The sequence below is a fragment of the Vigna umbellata genome, chromosome 1, assembly GCF_029865625.1.
Source record: "Vigna umbellata cultivar VRB3 chromosome 1, Vumbellata_1.0, whole genome shotgun sequence".
NCBI classification, from domain to species: domain Eukaryota; kingdom Viridiplantae; phylum Streptophyta; class Magnoliopsida; order Fabales; family Fabaceae; genus Vigna; species Vigna umbellata.
In genome coordinates, this window is record NC_142165.1 from 102,470,047 (window position 1) to 102,494,045 (window position 23,999).

At 31.1% G+C, this 23,999-nt stretch overlaps 2 protein-coding genes across 2 annotated transcripts in view; one reads left to right on the forward strand and one right to left on the reverse strand.

The window, feature by feature from the left end:
- Positions 1-9,170: 9,170 nt before the first annotated feature.
- On the reverse strand, positions 9,171-12,429 carry LOC124821595 (Leucine-rich receptor-like protein kinase family protein). Its single transcript, XM_047293503.2, has 2 exons — positions 9,906-12,429; positions 9,171-9,786 (listed from the first exon to the last, which is right to left on the reverse strand). The coding sequence occupies exons 1-2, from the start codon at positions 12,427-12,429 to the stop codon at positions 9,389-9,391; spliced, it is 2,922 nt and encodes a 973-aa protein (XP_047149459.1). The 3' UTR covers positions 9,171-9,388.
- Positions 12,430-18,044: 5,615 nt separating this feature from the next.
- The window catches only part of LOC124821594 (DNA-directed RNA polymerase 3B, chloroplastic), a 37,627-nt gene continuing 31,672 nt past the window's right edge, over positions 18,045-23,999 (forward strand). The window contains exons 1-7 of the mRNA XM_088109349.1: positions 18,045-18,568; positions 18,616-18,752; positions 19,582-19,676; positions 20,411-20,614; positions 20,699-20,832; positions 21,248-21,317; positions 21,849-21,907. Of these exons, the coding sequence (XP_087965475.1) occupies positions 18,045-18,568; positions 18,616-18,752; positions 19,582-19,676; positions 20,411-20,614; positions 20,699-20,832; positions 21,248-21,317; positions 21,849-21,907 (1,223 nt within the window). The remainder of the gene's footprint in view (positions 18,569-18,615; positions 18,753-19,581; positions 19,677-20,410; positions 20,615-20,698; positions 20,833-21,247; positions 21,318-21,848; positions 21,908-23,999) is intronic.

Below are 23,999 nucleotides of genomic sequence, written 5' to 3' on the forward strand. Positions count from 1 at the left end.
ACTGACTGTCCGAACTGTATGAAATCTGCGTAGCTACAGGCGTTCGTACACTCGGGTGATGTAGTAACTGGGATGCCCTCAACAGCTGCCACCCGAGGTTAGTCCTATCTGTCGAAAGTACCCCTAAGGATTAGGACCTCCTACCGTTCCCACACATGACCTACCCTTCTCTACGTGAGGACGAGTACTCACGGAACATCAGGATGAACCGCCAGCTTAGCATGCCCACAGTCATACTTTACAAATTCAATACTCATCCATGAGTCGTTCCTCCTTGGAACGCTCGTTCAATCCACAACATTTCATTCATCTCATATTTTCTTCATCTTTCGTTATTAATCTTCTCAAATTCATCTTTCATTACCAATCAGTTAAATTCCACCTTTGTTCAAGGATTCTTAAGGACACCCAGTACCGAACGTTAAATCCTCACTCAGAACGAGAACGAACATTTGGAACGAGATAGAGAAGTCTCCCGTTCCAGAATAGAATAAGACCGAGAGAGTTACTGTCAGATTGAGAAAGAAACCGAGTACAATTATATACCACAAGAACGAACGTTACTTACAACATGAATCAGTTAAATGAACTGACTCTCGTGAGCTCAAACCAACACTTCAAAGAACATGTCAAGTACTAAGGCTCTAGGCCAGAACCAGTGAATGTAGACATGTCAAGACGTTTAAAGAACCATACTTAGAAGAGTTCACATACAGAAACCTAATGTCAGTCAATGACCGAACACGGTAGAGGGAAATTCTACTGAAGTTGGACGAACGTTATTTTCATCAAGATAGATCATACCATAAACGAGTACAAGCGCTTGGTATAAGACCGAGCACTACTCATTTCGAGAGCTTGGTGTGAGACCGAGCACTACTAAACTTATAATAGAAAGCTTACTAAATATAATAAGATACTATTGGAATTGTGTTTAAGAATAACTAACATATACAAATACATATATTTACAAAATTTAAGTTTATCACCGAATACTCAGATGCAACTACGCTTGGCCGAACGCTCAAGCACAATATTACCACACGAAGATGCTCGTCCTCAACTAGGATTCTTCCCAAATGAAAGAATCCAATTCTAACCAAGATTACTAAAAATACCGAACGGTCAATGACCGTTCAGTGACGAACACACCCTTTCATAGAGGAAATTTCATACCAAAACTATTTATATTTCAACTCATTTCTTAACATATAGTTTCATAACTTTATACATTCATATCATAATCAATTTTCATATTCCATACCATCCAAACAGAAATTTCATATATTTCATGCATCATAACATAGCACAATCATTTTTCATATCCAATCAAGTCAACGAACGTTCATGCAACACATAATCATACAAATTAAATTAATAAGTTTCTCTTACCTCTGAGCGTGAACGAACGTCCTAGACAGAATACGGTTCGCCTGACTACAATTTCTTCTACTCTCGACGCTCAACAACTCTTCAATCTAAACCAAACAACAGAAAAACCAACAATGGCTTAGACAAGACAACAGCATGCAACCAAAACTTGGTTTGCATGTACCAGAGAACGAACGACTAAAGACAAGAAAACTTACCAGTTTCAGAACTCGAAACTGTTCGGTTCAAAATGAAGCTCAGGACGCTGGAAATGCTTCTACGGTGCCTGAACGGTGATCGGAGAAGAGAAATGGTGAGTTTTGGTAGAGAGAAGGGAGAGCTTTTAGTGAGAAGGAGGAGAAATGGAAATTATCAGAGTTTGAGGAAGAAGAGTGCATGTAGAGAGTATAACGTGAATTTCAGAAAAATCAGTTTTGTTTAAAACGAACGTCCGCTCCTCTACTGACACCTACATTCCACTATCTAATTTCTGACTCTCCTCAGCTTGACACCTAGTGTCTGATCAGAGGGATTTGGGTGCGTTTTTAATGGTTCTGACAATATATATAACACGTTCATTCTTTAAAATTTACCTTTTTCTTATATGATTGTCATATGGTTTTCTAGTAAAATTATAGAGATATACGAGAGAGAAAAAAATGTTGAAAGTGTTAAGTAGAATTTTAGAAGAATATATACATATACTATTTTTAAATATTTTTATTTTGTGGAATTAATGGTAGGTGCAATACATAAATTATTATTATTATTTTACCAATGAATGATATGATATATGTAAATAGACATATCTTCTTTTTTATGTTAGAGTGATTTTTTATTAATTATAATCATGTATGAGAGTATTTGTAAAATGTGTTTTCGAATAACATATATTTTTATCATAAAGTTTTATTTGTACATATCTTCAGCTAACTATCAAAAGATTTAATACAAAATTACCTACAATAAAATCTGGACATCTAGATCAATTTGTATAAAACTAGATAAATCTTGATAAACACTTGCTTTCTCACTAATAATTCCCTAATCCTTCCTTCAAATTATTTTAACTATTTTCTATTTCATTATTAACTTCTCAAAATCTTACTTAATTATTTTCTATTATTATAATTTCTGTATGTTGTTATTATTAATATATAAACTAATTCTAACTTTTAAAGAAATTTTATTTTTTCTTATAAGTAATTAGAAAAAAAGTTTTCAACCGAACCTCTTATATATATATATATATATATATATATATATATATATATATATATATATATATTTTATTTTTTTTTTATTATTATTACCCATGATCGTACATCAAGTGCAACTGACCCAGCCTAAAATTTCTCATAAAATCAGATTTTGCAGTTGTGTGGTCTTTAAATTAATGTTTTCTTTTTTATAAACTCACTAACTATTATGGTGAAAAAAAATTCCATGAAAGTCCATCTATTAAGAAAGTTTATAAAAAATCATTCACTACAAAAGTCTAAAACAAAACATTTTATCAATTAATAAATGATGAATATTCATTTACTATTTCTCAAAATCCAATAGATTATTACATTAATACTTATGAGTAAAAATAAGTCTAATTAATTTTTCATAGTTAAATACTTTTTCAAGTTACTATTTTTAAAAGATTTAAGAAATATATGTTTAATTCTATTTTATATATTTATTTTAAATTTTTTGTATTTATTTTAAATTTTTAGGAGTATTAGGATAGTTAAGATGTCCTAACAATAAATTGAATTATATATTTGTAAAACAAATAAGATTTTTTTATTAGATTTTAGTGGATCAAAATAAATTAATAACTTTTTTTTATCTTATATACTACTGTTCTTAAACGGATATTTAAAAAAAATATATAATAAAATTGTATGTACATGAATAGTCTCTATAACATATGATTATATGTTTAATCATTATTAAGTTCAACCCACTAGTTTCAACAGATTAAAATTAAAATCTGACCAATCCTAAATGTTGCTTTCAACAATTAAACAAATTAAGTTGACACTAGACTGGTACTTTAATTAACTTTCTTTGGGTCTGATAGTTGTGGTGTTGTTAGATAATAGTTTTACATAAATTAATCATGTGCATAGATACCTAACTTAATCTAATCTATTGATAAGATTATGCAGTGGCATAAACAACAGGAGCACTCAGGGCCTATATGTACTGGTGCATGAACCTACTCCTCTATATTTTTTAATCCAACTTGAGAAGAGGACGTCTGCAATATTTTTTTAAAATTTTAAAAATTACTTTATTATATTTATCAGAAAGAATGTGTTATTAGGTGGTTCAAAAGACATATTTAAAAGTATGATTTAATAAAGTTCTTTAAACCTTTTTGTTATGGAAAAAATTAAATCTATATTTATTCAAATAATATTTACATATCATAACTAACCTAACAATTAGTATTTTTTAAGAAATATTTATTTAATAATCATTTATACTCTCTATATCATCACTATATTCATAAAAATCTTAAATTCTATTAGCAATTTGAATGGCAGAGAATCTTATTTCAGTAGTGTATAATGTCGCGTTCAACGTCAAACCACTCAATAACCAACGTTAAAAATGACCGGTGGCACTGTTGTAAATAAATACAATTATTAAACGTCGTTTAGAATTGTAATTCGACGTAAAAGAATATAAAACGTCGAATGCCCTAGCGTTAGACGTCAAAATTAGTGAATTCAATAAAAATTTGAGCGGGAGATTGAAAATTCATTCACTTTATCTTAGCACGCGAGACTCTCTTGTCTGCTCAAACTTTTTTCGAACGAAGTTTGACGACCATCACATGTAATATTTCTTTCATTTGATACAAATGCATGTTAATTTACTACTTTAGGTATGATTTTTGTTTGTTTTGACTGATTATTTTCGTGTTGTTGTCCTTCATAGGCGCATTTTGTTTTCTCTCTCACTTTATTCCGATGAACCAAGGTTAGTTTTTGTTTTCATTTTCGTTTTGAATAACTTATTTGTTAAACTTGTTTCTTGTTATATTTTGTTGAACTTGTTTGTTGTTATTGTTTGGGTGAACTTGTTTTGTTGTTGTTTGATTGAACTTGTTTGTTGTTTGATTGGACTTGTTTGTTGTTTGTTGCTGATATTTTTACAAATTTTCTATTGAAAATTGTAAAAAAAAAGGATAAGCACGATAATTTATTGAAAATACCGTAAAGTATCGGTATTCTATATCTATATAGATATGGATAAGATACTCGATTAGATAATATCTGTGTAACAGATCAAATGGATATTTTAGGGTTTACATATATTGACAGTTGCTGTTATAATTGGAATGAACAAAGTTTTTTAATAAAAAAGCAATATTGATTGGTTATGTATCAATTTTTATTTTCTGATCTCATTCATAAAAAAACCATTTTCCCGTACATAGTTCATGCTTTACAAAATACCAAAAATTGAAATTTGTTGTTTTTATGCTTTTTAGATCTCGTAGAATTGTAAAAAAGGATTCCAATTAATTTTAACAAATAAAAAAAATTGATTAACGTCGTTTATTGATAAAATTCACACGTCAATTTAACATGCCCAAAATATTCGTAACATACCCAAAATATTCGACGTTGTACGCCGTTTTTGTATTAGTGTTTTGCTAAAAAATCTCTTCTTCTAAATAGTAAAAAAACTTCATTTTAACTAATAAGAACTCTTAAACCACAACTAAGATTTTGACTATTAGAAACGCTTAAATTACAGCTATAAGATTTTGTTACATGTTCACAAATTTATGTTCAAAATTTTAATAAAATAAAAATATTTATTAATTATTGAAAATTAAAATATGAGTAAGATTCTTAAAAGATGATAAAGAAGCGTGTATATATATATATATATATATATATATATATATATATATATATATATATATATATATATATATATATAAATTCTGTTGATCTATTGTTTCATGATTTTGGATTGAAGTTATTATCACTTTTTTAAGTGAGTTTGGTTCAAGTCTGATTGTTGTTGAATTTTCCTGGTAATTTCTTTTGAGAAAGATAAGACAAATTTTATGTATATATTTTATAAGAAATAAATTGTGAAAATAAACCTTAATGATGAACTGAATAAAGGTAAATCTCGTTGGGAATTTTCCTTTTTGGAGGTCACCAATGACAGGTGTTAGGAAGCACCAAAGTCGTCATAGAAGATGCATGCGTGATACACATTCATTACAAAGTGTTTTTGTAGAGATTTTAGGGGACGGAGACATTAACATTTCTAACGCTTGAATCACATGTTTCACCTGGTCCTTCTACCTGGATCGCGTTTTTACCGTTTGATCGCTCGGTTGACTTTTTGACAAAGAAGAAAGTATCTGTAAAAGACACTCTGACGTCCAAGTTCCGACGCCTAAGTTAGGTGTGTGATTGAAGAGCCTTGGCTCTTGATTGAATATTTAGTGAATGATTATTACTATTTGAATATTTGAAAATATGAATAGAGTGTGAGTAGACCCTCGATAGAACGTATCTGGTTGTTGGCCCTTACCCTGCATTTATAAGTTATTTCATGGATCCTAAAATGACATAGGTCCAATAAAATATAAACAGACTTACCTTAAAATCCGGTTGGTTGCTCATAAACTGCCTATTAAGATATAAATATTTTTGATTATTTTATCATCCGTTGGACATTGGGTCCAATAATAATATAAGCGTTGGCCAATTGTGGCCCAGCTTTAATAGAATTGTTTGTCCTGGTTGGCCATAGTGGTGAACGAACGGTATTGCATGTATGACCGTTCGATCTCTACTAGGTATAATACATAGCTTGACGAGCGCTGTTCCGGTTTGACCTAGTTGACGGACACTATTGTTGACGAACGAGCACTGCTACAATAAATAGACTGATCGGTCTTGAATACTAACCGTTCGACCTAAATATCATACTATACACAAAACAATTGCATAAAAGAAAGTTGCTAAACAATATACAATGGTCTTTCTCTAAAGCTAATGTCACTTTTCTTAATAACGCATTAGTAAGAGGATTAATAGTGCTATTTTACCAAATACAATTATATCATCTATCTCTCACTACGTATGTAATACGGATCTCTCCTACTAATATCTCCCAGTACGTATGTAATACAGATTTGTCCTACTAATAACCAGTATAATTTTGGAGCTCATTTTTTAAATCCCAAGTCGATTAGATATAAATTTCATTTTATAAAGATTTTATAAAGTTGAGAAATATTTAATATTTTTTTATCAAATTTATTTAAAATTTATAATTATAAGACTTGATTTTTTTTATGATTTATACACATTATTGAACTGTTTATTAATATTTAATTTTATATTTAATATTTCTATATTTTACTTTAGTAAAACATTAATCAGAGATAAAATAAATTTATAATACTTTTTATATAAATTTTAATGAATGCTGACAAATAAATTGGGTCATAAATTTGGAAAATAGATTGAAACTTCTATTTATGAGTGGTTTTGCTTTTCTTATACGGTCGTGGAATAGGCAATCGATTAAAGTGTAATTTGAGGTTCTTTTATCATGCAAAAGGGACTTGTTACAACAAGTTTTGCTATTATGGTGCTTTTTGTCATTTATGGTAAATATAAATTTAAAAAACTGTTATTAGAGAGAATATAAAAATAACTTTTACGACAAATCTTAATAAGATTGTTTCTCCATTTATAGTAAATAATGTTATTAGAAAGAATGTAAAAAATGGACTTCTTATAACAAGTATGGTTCGGAGTGGATTTTTTTTATTATTTGCAGTAATTAGAAATTATGTTGCAAAATTTTGTTATTATTGGAGAGAATGTAAACATGAACTTGTTCCAACAAGTCCTTTATAATTTTAAGAAATAATTTTACTAATATTGTAGTTCCAAAAATTAACTAATTTCCTATCATATAAAAAAGAAATATTTATCAATTTTAATCATCAATATTGATTATTACAATTTTAAAAGCTAAATTGATAATTGATTCTAAAAAATTACTTATGTAAAATAATTTTTTCATGCAGCTAAAACAATTATTTAACGACAGTTTTCAAATCTTCGTAAATGTTAACATGGTTAAAAATTCGACAAAAATAACAACGGTTAAAATAAAAGTCATTAAAAGTTTCAAATAATGATAATTGTTCTTGAACCGTTGTTAAAAATCATCTAGATAAAGAAAGTAATAATGTGTTACATATTGTGAAAAGATTAACAAAGATAAAACTACTAGAGTAGAGCAGACAAACATCTCCATCTAATTATTAAAAGGCACATAAGTTTTTCATTGATTAACCATTTGCTTGTTTGTGAAGTCGTAGAGATAAATCAGAAACATGTAAACAAATATTTGAATAAATGTAAAGTACTAACCATACGTGAAGAGGAGACTTGTGACAAGGATTTTGAGGTGTACAGAGAGCTTCACAAAGAAACCTTGCAACACAGTGTAGAGAGCTTTGTGGAAAACCCTCACGATATGGATTTTATAGCACGGTGTGACGAAAACTTGCAATGTGTGGTGAGATTGGTAATGCTTCACAACTAGAAGAAGTTTGTGTGGAACAATTCACAACTGGTGAAGGCTTGCAAAGGTTCACTACTGGCGGTAGTGGTAGCTGTGAGATGCTAGGGAAAAAAAAAAGAAAAGTATGAGGGGAAAAAATGAAAATACAAATAGAAGAGAAAAAGAAACACTTAAACGAAAGTTGCAACAAAAGAAAGAATCATATCCTTTTTTATAAAAGTATTGTACATTTGATGACGATTCTCTATATAATATTGTCGTTTCTCCAAATTTTAATGACAATTCTTTATACATTTGTCGTTTTTTTCACCGTCTCACTTTTAATGATGGTTGTATAGAGAATCATTGTCATTTCTACGACGATTATTTAAAGAATTATTGTAGAAAAATTCACAAAAATTATAATTTTGTGACCGTATGTTTCATTCCTATAACTTGTTAAACATCATCCAATGTCATGAAAAATCCTTTTTGCTCGAGTGAATTGAGACGGATATGATGTAATGGAAAGGTTGACAAATAACACACATCCTTTTCGAGGACCCAACCTTTTGTTCTAAAAGTGGAGTAGTAGCCGGCCAAACACAAACTTTTTCGAACACAACTAAGATATTGAGATCAAATTGTGGTGAATATATATATATAGGTGGAAAATGTTCCAACTTATACAATCATACCCTTAATCGATTTGAAGCCAAGGTTATCAATGAAATAAAAAAAAAAAAAAGTTGCCATAACTATTTAATGTTTATCCGGATGGCAAGGGCAAGGTTGTGCAATCGTCATACGGACGTCCGACCCTTTCGATGGCGAGCGGAAGGATACTATGGTTGGATCATTGTGGTTATGCGAACGTCCGGTCCGTTTGTCCGGTCCCAACTGGCACAGCACTTGTTATCTACTCTTGTTTGAGATCTCTATCTTGGACAACTTGACCTACCGACGTAAACAATCATGACAAAGTGATTTTTTAGTGTTAAATGATATCTGCAATCTGAATAGGATTCATGTGTAATGTGTAGTTCTTCTCTTTCCCTTTTTTTTTATTATCAATGTCCACTTCATAACCAGTTAGCTACATAAAAAGTAGCCAGAAAGATAAATGCATATATAATTAATATCAACTTGATAGTCTAAAAGAATAGAAATATTGACACGCGTGTTTCACCCAACTTTACATCACCAAAGAAAAAAACTTTCCTTGCACAAATAGCAGGAAGAATCACGTACAGTGAGAAACTCATGATCAATTCCCGCAATATACAAAAACTAACTGAATTAATGGCAATCACAATAGGATGAATGGGATTAGCCTACGGACTAAAAAAAAACAAGTGTGTTAGGAGAAATAACAGCACACATTAAAGAACATTTTATGTTTGAACTACTTAATGTTTTGTGGTTTTGTTTCAATAAGATATCTTGGTTGCAAAAAGAATTAATGTTGGGATTGACTTGAATGACGTGTGAAGGTCGACTTGGTGAGGTAGTCCTTTAACCTCTCCATCTCTTGTGCTATGTCGTGCATGCTTGGTCTTGTTGAAGGGTTGTGCTGAGTGCAAATCAGCCCCAGCTCAATGAGTTCCAGAATAACATCTTTCCACACTTTGTTGTGAGGATTTGGCAGACCAAAAGGATAGCACCTTTGAAGTGTTTGTTGAACAAAGCTTTGAAGGTGGTGTGGTTGTGTGTATAGTTTCTTAAGCCATTCACTCAAGCTTGAGCCTTCATGGCTGAGCACTTCTGTGGGGCGTCTACCTGAGACCATCTCCAACACAAGCACCCCAAAACTGTAAACATCACCCTCACTTGAAGCATCTTTTCCCATTCCGTACTCTGTGTAATGGAATACAAAACATTTTATGTTATTAAATAGATATAAAAGATACTATCGTACTTCCATTTTAAGAGCATAGTACAGAAAAATGTTGAATCTAAAGTGACAAAGTACATACCGGGAGCTATGTAACCGACCGTCCCACATAGCAAAGCATGTGTTGAACTGAAAGATGAGGTGTTGGTGGATGTGTTCTCATCACTTTGTACAAGCCTTGAAATTCCAAAATCAGTGACCAAAGCTGTCATATCTTCATCAAGGAGTATATTGCTAGGCTTAAGATCACAATGCACTACTTTCACTGGAGAGTAATGGTGCAGATAGGCCATTCCCTCGGCTACATCACTGCAGATTCTTACTAGTTGAACCACATTCAGTCCTTGGCTTGGATATAGGTGACTCTCGAGACTACCATTTGGCATCAAGGGAAAAACAAGAGCATTAAATTCTGGCCTACAACAGATTGTTATGATCCTTATTAAATTTCTGTGCCTTATCTTTTTCAGTATTTGACATTCCCTTCTAAAACTCCTTGAAATCTCACCTTGTGTTGTGTCCAACACCTTCACAGCTACTCTTGTATTATCTTGGAGCATTCCTTCGTAGACCTGCCCAAACCGGCCTGAACCAATTAAGCTTGTAGCACCGAAGCCTCCGGTGGCTTCTTTAAGTTGTTCATATGTGATTCTTGGATACTTGACCTCTTTTGCTCCTTCTTCTACATCCTCAAAATCACCTCTGCTAACAGTTGCAAATCGTTTTTTCACTCTTGACTTCATTACTATTGGGTACCTAAAAAGTATGCATAGGAAAGGGGTGCCAAATAGTGACACAGGAATTAACAAGAACACCAAATGATAACTACATTTCTTGTGACATTGTTGCATGCCTTTGAACGGGCCGCAGAGACCACCGTTTCCCAGGAAAGAGTCTATGGTAAGATTTGAAAATGCTCCCTTGTTTGACACTTTCCCTGAGAATCTGTTGAAAGAGAAATTAAGTTCCTTCAGAGAGGGAGACAACTGCACGGACTGTGGTATTGCCCCAGTCAACTGATTTGAAGACACATCAAGTGCTCTAATATAAAGCAATTGGCCTAATGAATAAGGGAGAGGGCCTTCAAAGGAGTTACCAGAGAGGTTGAGGTACTCCAGTGCTATGCAACTTTCCAGCTGTGGTGGTATGCTGCCAGAGAGGTTATTCATGGATAAATCAATAGCTAGAACCATGTCCATTTTGCTGAGCTTTAATGGAATAGACCCATGCAAGTTATTGTTTGATAAATTCAGGTATAGTTTCAAGCTACTCAAGGCTGCAACTTCTGCAGGAATCAACCCAGTTATATTGTTGTGAGATAAGTCTAAAATCTCCAAATTTACACATTTTGCCAGACTTGGTGGGATTGTTCCAGAAAGTTGGTTGTCATAAAGTAAAAGCCTTCTTAACTGGGGTAGATTTGCAAAACTGTCTGGTATTGGGCCAGAAAGCTTGTTTCTTGACAAGTCTAGAAGTCCCAGATGCTGAATGCCACCAAGGGTTGAAGGAATCTCACCAGATAGTGAATTGTTTGATAAGTAAATTCTTTCTAGCCTATTCATATGGCCGAGGCTGGGAGGGATTGATCCATTTATTAGGTTACTAGACAACTTCAAGAAATTCAGGTTGACAAGGTTGGAAATATGAGGAGGTATAGAGCCATATATGAGATTCTTTTCTAGGTGGAGTTGTTGCAGGCTGGTAGGAAGATCACCAATACTGTGAGGCAGCTTTCCACCAAGATTATTTCCCGCCAATTCAAGTTCTTGAAAGTTCGATAAATTCACCAAGGAGGCAAAGAAAGGTTCAAGGTTGGTATTACCATCATGGCTAGTAAAATTATTGTACGACAAGTAGAGGAATTGTAGTTGTGGCCAATTACTTACAATCTCAGAAGGAAGCTCTCCACTCAACATATTCAACCCCAAATCAAGCCATTTTAGCTTGGTAGAGTTTGAAAGAGCTAAAGGAACTTTTCCTACAAGCTTGTTAGACCAAAGTAATAGGAACTTGAGTTCTTTAAGGATGCACCCTTTGTTCAAGGGGATTTGGCCACCTAAGGAATTGTTAGATAGGTCTACATAACCCAGTGAAGTCCTATTGCAGAAGAGTGAAGAAGGGATCTCTCCCTCAAGATGATTGCTTCCTAAGTTAAGGTAGTCCAAGTTGTGAAGTGAACCAAACTCGGATGGAATGTGATCCTCAAGAAAATTCCCAGACAAACTGAGTTGTCTAAGCCGAACCAAATGGCCTATTTCTTTTGGAATCCGACCCACCAAAAAGTTCCCAGAAAGATCAAGAATTTGCAAGGAAGAGATGTTAGCAAGGGCAGGGGAAATAGTGCCTCCTAGAGACCTTCCACTGAGATCAACCTCTACGATCATGTCACTTGCATTGTTACATCTCACACCCGACCAATCACAAACATGAACACCGGGTGACTTCCAACTATCCAGAGCGTTTTGAGGGTCTGAAACAATGCCTGACATGAATGAAATAAGTGATTTTTTTCCATTCACGATGCCAGCATTTTCTTTCCCAAGAACTGTAGAATGAACAGTGTCCAGACAGAAAAACAGGAACACTGCTAACCTAAACAAACCCATCGTGAATCAAAGTGTCTTGTCTTGTCTTGTCTTGTCTCTATCTTAACAAGGAAAAAGAATGAAGAAAACGTTGAAAAGCAAAGAAAGATGTGCAAGAACTGGGGTGACAAACTAGGCTCAACGTGTCTGAATAAAACGGGAGCACTTAATTTAAAGCAAGGATTAGTGATGGAAAAATTGTGACACCATGTGCCTAATTGCCGTTGAAGTAGCAAACGAACGTTTGGTGCCTACGATGTTTGACTTTGAAACTACGTATAAAGAAATGACACGCGAGCAACGTTAGGGGGTGTTTTGCAATAGTGATTATAGATGTCAGCAGAAGAAGCCTAACATTGATTTTTTATTAACGAAGATATGGTATGATATAAAAATTTTGTTATGCAGCTAAGCGTTGGTTGGTAGATTGAGTTGAAGTAGTGGATTATGTGCTGTTTAAAAGGATAAGCTAGGTTAATAGCACGCCATGTGGGGACTGTGCTGACAATGTTGATTCTGCTGTTTCTGGGTTGCACTTATACATTCATACGTCTTTCGATTTCAGAATTATTTCTTTGTTTCTTGTAACCGTTCAAGAGTTCCCATGGCAATGCCAATTAAGGCGGCGGGACGCGGCGACTTGCCTCTCTCCACTCCTCATGTTAATAATATTTCTTTAAAACATTTAATTATAATAATCCGTTAATTAGTAATTTATTACTTATATTTAGATTTATATTTGTGATTTATTTTAATTTGTATTTTTGTTGTTAACTTAATTTAGACTTTAAATATTTTAAATTGAGTCAATGTTAACTTTTCTTTGTATTAAGGCAATCACTTATTAACTTAATAAAATATAATTAATAATTTAATTATATATTTTTCTTCCCATTCAGATGAACTCCTATATTGTTTATTAATCGAATATTTAATTAATAATTTAGTCATATATTTTTCTTCTCATTCAGATAAGTTCCTATATTGTTTACATGAAAATAACGAGGTTCTTTTTTCAACAACATCATCATCTGATGGTTTTAGGAAGAAACTCAAAAGTCACAAATAATTTCATGTGTTCATCTTTAATAATCTTGAATTTGTAGTTTAGGATATGAAAGAAGATATTTGATTTGAAAAAGATGATCTCAATGAGATTGTATTGCTAGAGAAAAAGAGATTGGAGAGCAAGAAAATGTTTGAACTTATCCGTAGTCCCTTCTTAACAATACAATGTTAATATAAGAGATGAATTTTCTATTTAGAAAATATTACAAAAATTAATCATATATATATATATATATATATATATATATATATATATATATATATATATATATATATATATATATCGTAATCAAACTATTAATTTAATATTTCATTAAATTGATATACTATTTTTTAAACAAAAAATTAACATATTAATATTATTTAACTAATATTAGGATTATTCAATTTAGTAAAAATTAAATATAATGACAAAAAAAAATTAAGCTTAAACATAAAAACTAAATTACTAATTAAATATTACACTAATTAATTAATTTTTTATGTTAAAAAAATACAAATAAAGAGTTATAAAAATTCATGTTTCGTAACATTTTAGTGTAAAACTTCTTCCTATTGTTTAAAAATGGTGTAATGAACTTAAAAAAACAAAGCTAATAGGCGAGAAAATCAAAAAGAAAAAGTAAGAATTAAGCTTAACTAGATGGAGTGATAAATATTATAAAAATATGAATTGGATGAAATGTAAAAATTTTCAAATACTACAAAAATAAATTTAAACAATATATTAATGGGTAGTAATACATAAACATCCCGTTTTCTTTTAAACACTGACAAAATAATAACTTTACTTCAAAATATAAAATAATTTAAAATAAATCGATAACAAAAGTAAAAGAATAAACATTTTTTATTAGATATTAAGAAGGATATGAAATCGAGAGACGTATTTGAAAATTTTTCCTTATAAATATTACAAGATATTTGTAATACAGTGCAAAAGCTAAGAAATAAAATATCAAGGTGTAATGAAATAAAAATACTTAAATGAATGGAACCGATCGTGTGTCTGATTAATATTAAAAAGTTAAAGTCTCCGAATGGATTTGAAACTTGACATGATCACTACTCCAATTTTGTTTTTTCTAATGAAATGCATGAAAAAATATATTTTATAGTTTAATTTTTAATATAAATTATAAATTAAACTTCTTAATTTATTGATATAAGTGTGAGGCATTTAATTTTCGTACTATATCTTACACATATATTTTATTATTTAAAATAATGTGTTTTAAGTACTAATATATTATAATAACTAGTTCGAATTTTATAACATTACCATGTATCAATATTGAAAAAAGGTATTGAAACAGGTTAAATTGAAGATGCACATGCTTCACAAGGATTCAAACCAAATATAAAAAAATCCAAAAGCTATAAACTGGGTGGAGGAAACCCATCATTATGCTACTTCAAAAACATTCATCAAATTGTATTTTTTAAATTGCAAAAAGAGAGTCCCTAGTTGTGTAATAATCTACTATTAATATTTCTTTGCGTGTTCTTTTACTCTGACTTTCATGTTGGAATTGTTTTTCGTTAAAATTAAGACAAGATATTTTTCAAAATCAAATTATTCCAATTAGCCTAAAATTTGGGAATGAAATTAAGAGTAATGTATAAATTAATATATAACTTAATTGGTATAAACTTCCAATATAATTTATTTCGATGCTTATTTTACCTTATGAATAAATTAATTTTAGACTATAAATAAACTTGTTTTTTACTTTCTTTTTCTATAAGTATATTTTGAAATGGTTATAAAAACACGATAGAAAATTTCAAGAATTATTATCATTATTATTATTATTATTATTATTATTATTATTATTATTAATTTTTGTGTGAACAAAGTACACCAGTATTCCAATATTTGGATTCAGAGTAATGTAGTTCATCCAAAAATTGAGTAAAATTTGATATATTTATCAAAAGTTGGTTTCTAAACATAGGTAATGGTGATTACTTCAAAATAATGTAAATACATTTATATAGATTTTAAGTTCATGTTGAAAATTGGTATATATAAAAATAATTATATTTTAAGAAAAGTAATTTTACTTGAATGGATATAAACATTTGATAAGGAAAAGAGAAAAATTGTGAATGGAATGGTCAAAAGTAACAAAGAAAGTAACAGCAGAAATAGCAATACAATGTGATCCATTTGAATCTGTTAATATATGATGTTAGTAAAAATAGCGCAACTACACCACGTGTTTTTTTTCATACATTTTTTTCTTTTTTCAAACACTTGCATATTTAATTACATGAGGAACTCTACCAAACTAATATAATTATTTTACCGTCCTATGTTTTCAATATATGATCATGCCATGATCTATTTTCAAATAAATAATAAATAAAATATATAAAGTCTGTTTTAAATGTTAACATTTGCAAATTATATATACTTATATTGTTTGAGAAATTCGACAAATTACGATTGAATAACATGGTTAACAGCTCTTACTCTGATATTTATCCGACGAGAGGATCTTTGTGTACAGTTTATCACTAATAAAACAAATATAAAATTAATAAAATAAAATAAATTTGTATTAATTTATAAATATAATATTAATATAATTATTTAGAAGAAAGTAATTATAATAATAAATATATGTAAAATAGCTAAATTAATTACTAGACAACCAAAAAGATTCTATAAAGAATCATTTCCACCAAATATATTTTAATACATATTATTCATTTGCTTACATTAATATTGTCGAGAAACGAATAGCACATAAAAAATACTAACACAAAAGATAATAGGGTAAGTAAATGTTTCTACAACTCATAAACATATAATCAATTGACTATAGATTCAATTACCTAGATACATGCTTTAACATGTGTATTCAATATTAGTATGTACCTGTAGTAATATTTATATTTTACAGAGTCATATATATAGGAGTTATCACCATACTACTCACATGATTAATCTTCCACATCTAAGACTAAAAATTCAGGATAAAGACCTCTTGTCACATGCTTCCCTACCTATTCATCTTTAAGATGACGTTTGTTTTCAATACTGTCAATTTAACGTTTTTAACTAAGACATCAAAGTTTATTTTAATATTAAATGTCAAAAATAACAAATGTTAAAAGTCATTTTTGTGATAATGTAAGATAAATAAAATAATGAGAAATATAACAAAAAAGTATATGCAAATCAAGTCATATTCAAACTTAGACGAAATAAATAAAACTTCAAGATTCATTTAATATTTAATGTACACAAACTTTGAATGAAGTTGGAGAGTGAAGAAGGAATTGTCACCACCCTTATGGAAAACTCATTATCACTTGAAAGAGTTCAAAACACACTTCTTACAAAAAAAAATGATGACCTTACAAGTCATTACAATTGCTAAAGAAACTCGAAAAAAAAGAAAGCAAGAAGCTACGAAAGATAAATATTCTCACACTAATTCTTTTTATTTTAAACAATATATAATCTTAGAGTTAACGTATGAAGATCAACATGTCATCATTAATTTTATAAAATAAATAAAAAAAAGTTGAGTTATCATTTTTCAAGTTGGTTCTTTCCTTTAAAAAGTAATCTAAATATATGTTTTTTTCCTTTTATTCAAAGACATAATAGTTCAAATATTTGACTTTAAACTTTTCGTTCCACAAAAAGGTCATAGCACTCTTCACATGGGTATACTTGTTATTTTAGATTATACTGATATTTCTAATAACTTATTTGTGATAATAAATTAAAATGTTATCATAATTAGAAAGCAAAACAAAGATGAAGATTAGGCTATATTTTATTCATTGTAATTTGTAGATTAGAAAGAAATGAAAATGACTCGAAAATCTGTTTATGTAGCAAAACAAAAACTTATTTGATAATATATGATTGATACAAACATAGATTAGGCTATATTTTATTCATTTTAATTTGTAGAAAATATTTATTACAGGTATAATTTATTACAATAATTATCCACTACAGGTATAATTATTGTGAATAAAGAGTGCTGCCATATTTTTTAAAAATACTTTAATTAATTATCTTAATATATATTCTATAAAGTAAACGACAATGGGGATTTCTCGTATAAATTTTTTCCATTATTCACTCTAATTAGAGATATTATAAAATTATTACATAATTTTAAAATATAAAAATATAATAATTCTTATAACTATTAACAGGAAGACATCGTGAGAAAATATGAAGTATTTAATAAATATTGAAATAAAATAAAGAAATGCGATCTTTTAGTAGATATGATCTTGAAAATATAAAATATAAACACGTTTATTTTATTTAATAATAAAGTTAGTTAAAGAATTGTTAGCTATGATAACAAATTTCATTTAATATCACAGTGTTATAAATGCATTATTTATGAGTTCTATAAATTTTAATAACTTATCATACAAGTTAACTACATTGTATTCAAAGAAAACAAAAGAAAATCTAAAAAATGTAAAAAAGAATAAAAATAAAACACAATAAAAACAGGGAGGGGTTTAGAAAGGTTTGATGTTATTCACATTCCAATGTCTGCACTGTCCACGCATTGCTTTCAATGGAATTTGCAACTTTCTTTCCCACCCCAATCCCTCACAGGGGAATCCCACCAGCAAAATCTCAATCTCTTCATCACTTTCTCTTCTTCCCAACCTCCATTTCCTCTTCTTTTCCTTCCTCTCTTATTCCAGTAACAATCAAACCCTCAAGATCTCAGTTTCATATTCTCTTTGATTCATTCCGACACAATTTCGTCCAAGACATCGAAAATTGTCACAAACCGGTTAGTGGGTTTCATCAGACCGAGGCCCCGGACCCACTCCAGAGGGTTTTCATCCAAGACTCACCTTGGATTTTGAACGACTCGTTGATGAATGACATTGAGGAGGAGGAGAAGCACAATTTGCTGAGGAGGAGGCAGATTCAAATGGAGACTGAAGCGTTGGAGAGTATGGTGGAGGAGTACAGAGAGCTAGAGAGGGAAATGCGTGAGAAGAATCTGATTCCCAATTTGCCTCACGTGAAGGCTCTATTCTTGGGGTGGTTTGATCCTCTCAAAGAGGCTATAGAGGCAGAGCAGAAGTAAAAAAGGTCGAAGAAGCACAAAGCGGCATTTGCACCCCACATTGATTCATTGCCTGCGGCAAAAATGGCTGTAATTGTCATGCACAAGCTGATGGGTTTGCTGAGTATGGAGTATCATCATGCGGGTTGTGTTCTCCTTGTGGATGCTGCTGTTCAGATTGGTATGGCAGTGGAACAGGAGGTACGTCATATGTCAACTTCCTCTTTATTGGTTTATCAATTGAAGGCAGGTGTTATTTCTGGCCAAGAAAGTGGTAAAGAATGTATTGGATTGAGATTTGAATTTTTTAAAAGACTGTTTTGGCATTTCTTTTTAGTATTTTTATGTAAAAATGCAACTATTTATAAGAATTTTTTTGAATGACTGTTATAATCAATATTTTGTAGTTAATATTTTAATGGATTTTATCATAAGAACTTACAAGATTTTAAAATGAATTTTATGGCTACTAATGTCAAACATACAATCTATATGTTATAAGAAAAAAAAAATATTAACAACGGTTGTTACATAAAAAATAATACAAAATACTGGGTGATTATAAAAGATATGTGTGATTTGTAATGTTTTCTACTGTTGAAGTGTGCGTGAGTTACTTGTAGCATTTGAATAGTTTGTTTCTGTTTATTTGTAATTTTAAAATATAACTAAAGGTAAGATAGAAATATGAAATGTGTAATGTGTTATGATGTTTTTGATGATTTGTAATGTGTTGTGATGTTGAAGTGTGTGGAGTTACTTTTATCATTTAGATAGTTGATTTCCATTCTTCTTTTTTCCTTTATTTTCTTTTAATTTTAAAGTATATTTAACGTTAGAATAAAAATATAAAATGTGTACAGTTAAAGAAAGAATCTTGTTATAGATTATAGACAGTGTTGTTAGTAGGATATTAAGTGTACTACTATAAGCTGTAGGAAGCTGTTTTTCAAGTAATAGTATTTGAGAAGACTCCTTAGATCTTTCAATAAACATTCAAAATTTAATCATTTCAACATCATTTTTGCAGAACATGTTTTGGCTTTGAACATTGTATCCAAAAGCCAAAAAAGCTCACCACCACCCGAACAGGATCTTTGTTTCTGCTGGTTTTGTGGTCCACGTGTAAGTTTTGAGGGACCCTAAAGAGTTTTGTTTTTGACTTATTAAAATTTAATTTATTTGGGTTTATTTTAGTGTGTTGATTTGTTTTGTCACCTAGTGAGATAATAAGGCTTTGTTATTGTTGTTAGGGCATAATAGTGAAATGATATGTGGTGAGGGACTTCCGAATGGCCAATTGGCACGTTTACAACCTTTTGCTTTTTGCTGTTGCATTTTGCATGGTACCTTACACTCACGTTTTCAGTAAAGTTTGCTGGACCCTTAGTCTGATAGTGTGTTTTGTGACTTTTTGTTACTGTTTTCACTTGAAGTTTCTGGCATTGGGAATAAAAGTGAAATGAGTTGTTCTGATGATCCAATACTTAACCCTTTGTTTGGGTTGCTAAAGGAAAGCATGTGTATCTCTTTCCCACCAGAAATCCAAACATTCTATTAATAATATGTTATACTGACTGAGGTTCAATCCTTTAATTACTCCTTTTAGATTGTATCTAGTCCAGGGGGCTCTTTGTCAAGGAATTCTCACATCCAATTTTACTGTTGGGGGAGGGAAGGTACTACTGGGAGTTCTGTTTCATTGAAGTTTCCTTCTGTGGTCGTGTCACTTTTATTGGTTGTTGTTGCTGTAATCTAGCATTAATAGCGAAGTGAGATAAGAATTGCACTCTTTCTACTTGTTCACTTTGGTTATAAATCACATATTTGTTTTGGCTATCTTATTGATTGTACTATAGGTTAGGATTCATAACTTCCTGGAAAAGACTAGAACACGCAAGAGTAAGAAAACAGAGGTTGTTCGTGAAGACTGTACGGATAATGATACACAAAAATTAAGGAAACATGTAAATGGCTTGATTAAAAGAAGAAGACTTAAACAGGTTCAGATGCTATTGAAAGAGGACGAATGTGGCCCTTGGGGGCGTGATACCCAGGCTAAGGTTTGTTTTAATGTTTGAGTGTAATTATCTTTGACTTTATTGTTTTAATTGGAACTAATAAGTGCACTCTATGAATCTCTGCAGCTGGGAAGTCGATTAATAGATTTATTAATTCAAACAGCATTTGTACACTCTCCAGTTAATCAGTCTGCTGACACTCCACCTGATATTCAACCAGCATTCAGGCATAGATTTAAAGTTATATCAAAGAATCCAGAGTGAGGCTTCACCCTTTTCTAAAGAAATTAAATCAATATAATGATTGGTTTAATAGTTTAATCCTTAGTAACTGAATTGCACTATCAGATTAGAGGAAGTAGCGATTGGCTGTTTGCTTGAATATTATGATGCTTTTAATCAATAATTATTAGTTTAGGATTCTCATTGACGAGCAGAAATTATAAGGTATTGTGATGAAGTATGATTGTTTCTTTACTTAAAGAAAATGAGAGGATAAAAATCTCACATTTTGAAGAGGGACTCATATTTCATGTGTATGTCAATTATAGATCTTTTAGAGTGTGAACAACAAAATATCTCCAAAGATAGGTGTTTAATGATTTGATCAAAGTGACTTCATTTAACCCGTGTGTTTTTATTGTTATATTTTGAATATCTGTTTGATATTTGTAGGCAAAAATTTTTGAAGAATTATGGTGTTATAGAATGTGATCCCTTAATCCTTGCTGGGATGGATAAATCTGTAAGTTGAGAGATCTATCCCCCACCCTCCTGATATGTTTAAACAATAACTTGAAGTTGAATTTGTCCTACTGAGTTGTAAAGGTTTTCATTTTACTGAGCGTGAAAGCAAAGCAAATTAATAATTGTGTATAACAGTATTGCATTATCCTGCTGTAAATTAGGTTTTGAACTTCTTATTACTCTCCTTCCCCTAAAGAACTTGTATTCAGGTGGAGGTACAGAAGGGCCTTAACACCTGGATTCTAATTGCTTTGTGTAAACTTCATGGTGAAGAGATTTTTGTGCTTTAAAGGACTTTATCTTTTCTTGATAGTCCTAGTTAAAAGCGTGAAGTTTCTTTTTTTTTTTTTTGAAATCATTGAACATTCACATTTCTTCTAACATGTTCTTCTGTTTGTTATTTGTAAATCTGTTTTCTTTTAATGTTAGTAAGGGCTTATTCTTTCCCAAAGGAGAGGATAACAATACCTTATCTTAATCTGTTTTTTTTTTTTTTTTTTATATTAATCTATGCATTTGTTTTGTGCAGGTTAAGCATATGTTAATGCCTTACATGCCAATGCTAGTACCTCCAAAAGAGTGGAAAGGGTATGGCACGTGGAATGGCTTATACTAGTATTTCATGTTGAAATATCTGCATTCCTTAGATTTAATGAGACTTGGCTTGAGTTATTGCCATGTTTAAACCCTTCTCAAAGCTGGAGAGAGGTGGACTTTGAGCCTAAGAACACAGCATAATATGTTATCCAATGATGAGTACAAGGAGTTTTTGCACTTCAGGGCATCATCTTTAGCCACTGGCTTATACTCGTAATTCTATGCTGTCTCTCTCAATCCTCGTTTGTTGACCATTTGATTATGGATTCTTGTGCTTCTAATCATGTACTTGGTAATCCTTTTCTTAACTCTAAATCATCCCAACTTAAAACTCCTCATCACATTACTTTGTAGGTGTGTCAAAAGGTAAAGCTAGTGGCAATGGTCAGTCACTCTTCCATCTTTATCTCCTGATTATGTTCTTGTCTCTAATTACGTTTTTAATTTGATTTCTGTCAGTCCTCCAACTCGTAGTCAAAATTATTTTATAAACTTTTCTTCTGATTCTATTTTTATATAGAATAGGAATATAAGGTGACAATTGGTACATGATATGAATCACGTGGGATTTATTACCTCCAGTCTTAATCCTCGGTTGCATGCACCAGTACAAGGTCTCCTAATCTTCTTTGTTGTTGGTTGAGCCATAATCTTAAAAATTTAAAGAAAGGGTTCCTCATTAATCTTATTTGTAGTACTTAGAGTGTGAATCTTGTCAGCTTGAAAAACATTTTTTTTTCTTGGTATCCTTGCAGTGTCTAGTCACAAACTATGCTCCTTTTGCTGTTATTCACTCTAACGTACGATGTCAAGGTTGTGTCACTTGTTCTAGGATGGGTTTTTTGTAACCATTATTGGTGAGTTTTCCATATACATGTGGATTTTTATCAAAATTATATGGTGTAACTAAAAAACTCTTTAAAATAATTCTAAATTAGTTTGATTGTTCTATTTATATTCTACGTAGTGATAATGCAAAAAAAAGTATTCTTCAACTCCTTGTATTTCTTTTATGGTCAATAGTGGATTAATACTTGTGTTTTTGTCCTTATACTCAATAAAATGGTATTATTAATATAAACAGTTATATTATGGAAATTGTATGTACTTTACTTATGAGTACTATTTCGCCTTTGAAGTTTTGGGGAAATATTGTCCTTATTTCACTTTTTATAAGTGAAATGCTATCTTCCACTAATCAAGACAAGGTGCCTCATTCTGTATTGTTTTCTGATGAATCCATGGTTTGTATTCCTCCTCAGGATTTTGGCTCCACTTGCTCTGTTCTTGATCTTAGTCCAAGACTTGACAAACTATTTTGCTTGTGTTGTGAAACATGTTTTCCTTGACTATTCTAGAGTTTAGAGGTATCAATGTCACTGTCCTTCTGCACATCATTTTTACACGTTAGAAATTATCAATTTCTTTGAAGGTATTCCTTTCCTGCTTCTCAAGCACTACTTATTCTTTGACTCACCTCAATTGTCCATCTACTTCTGTCCCGGATAGGTCAACTCCATTATATTCATAAAGGCAATCCTACTCCTTGTCCCTTGATAACTCATGAGTGTCGTTTGTGTAATGTCTTTGTTGAGATATCTCCTGCGAAAGCTCACTTGAGTTGTCTTTTGTCCCAACCTTCTACTATGGATTTTCTGGAGTTATTAACAGATCTGCATTCCAGTTTATAAAGGTATCCATTTCTCTTCTATTTATAATTTCCCTAGTTTATCACTATTTTTCTCCTCTGCACTATACCTGTGTCTTCATTCTTTCTTATGTCACTACTCTTAAGTCTCTGCTGCTCGTTCGCATCCAGATTGGCAATAGACTATGATTGATTAGATGACAATTTTAGGCTCCAGCCAAATGTGGACCCTTATTCATTCTCCTCCTGGAGATTGTACCGTTTGATGACACTGGGTCTATGTTGTAAAAGTTGGTCTAGACAGGGTAATTGATAGGATGATAGCTCATTTGGTGGCTAAAAGCTATACCAACATGTTTGCCCTTGACTATAATGATACTCCATGTGGCTAAAATGACCTGTATTAATTTCTTTCTTTCTATGGAAGCCATGTGA

Excerpts from the sequence above, each read along its gene's own strand:
- LOC124821595 (XM_047293503.2), bottom strand. The coding sequence starts at position 12,429 with ATGGGTTTGTTTAGGTTAGCAGTGTTCCTGTTTTTCTGTCTGGACACT. Across the intron at positions 9,787-9,905 it reads GGTCGGTTACATAGCTCCCG|AGTACGGAATGGGAAAAGAT; the intron begins GTATGTACTTTG and ends TCCATTACACAG.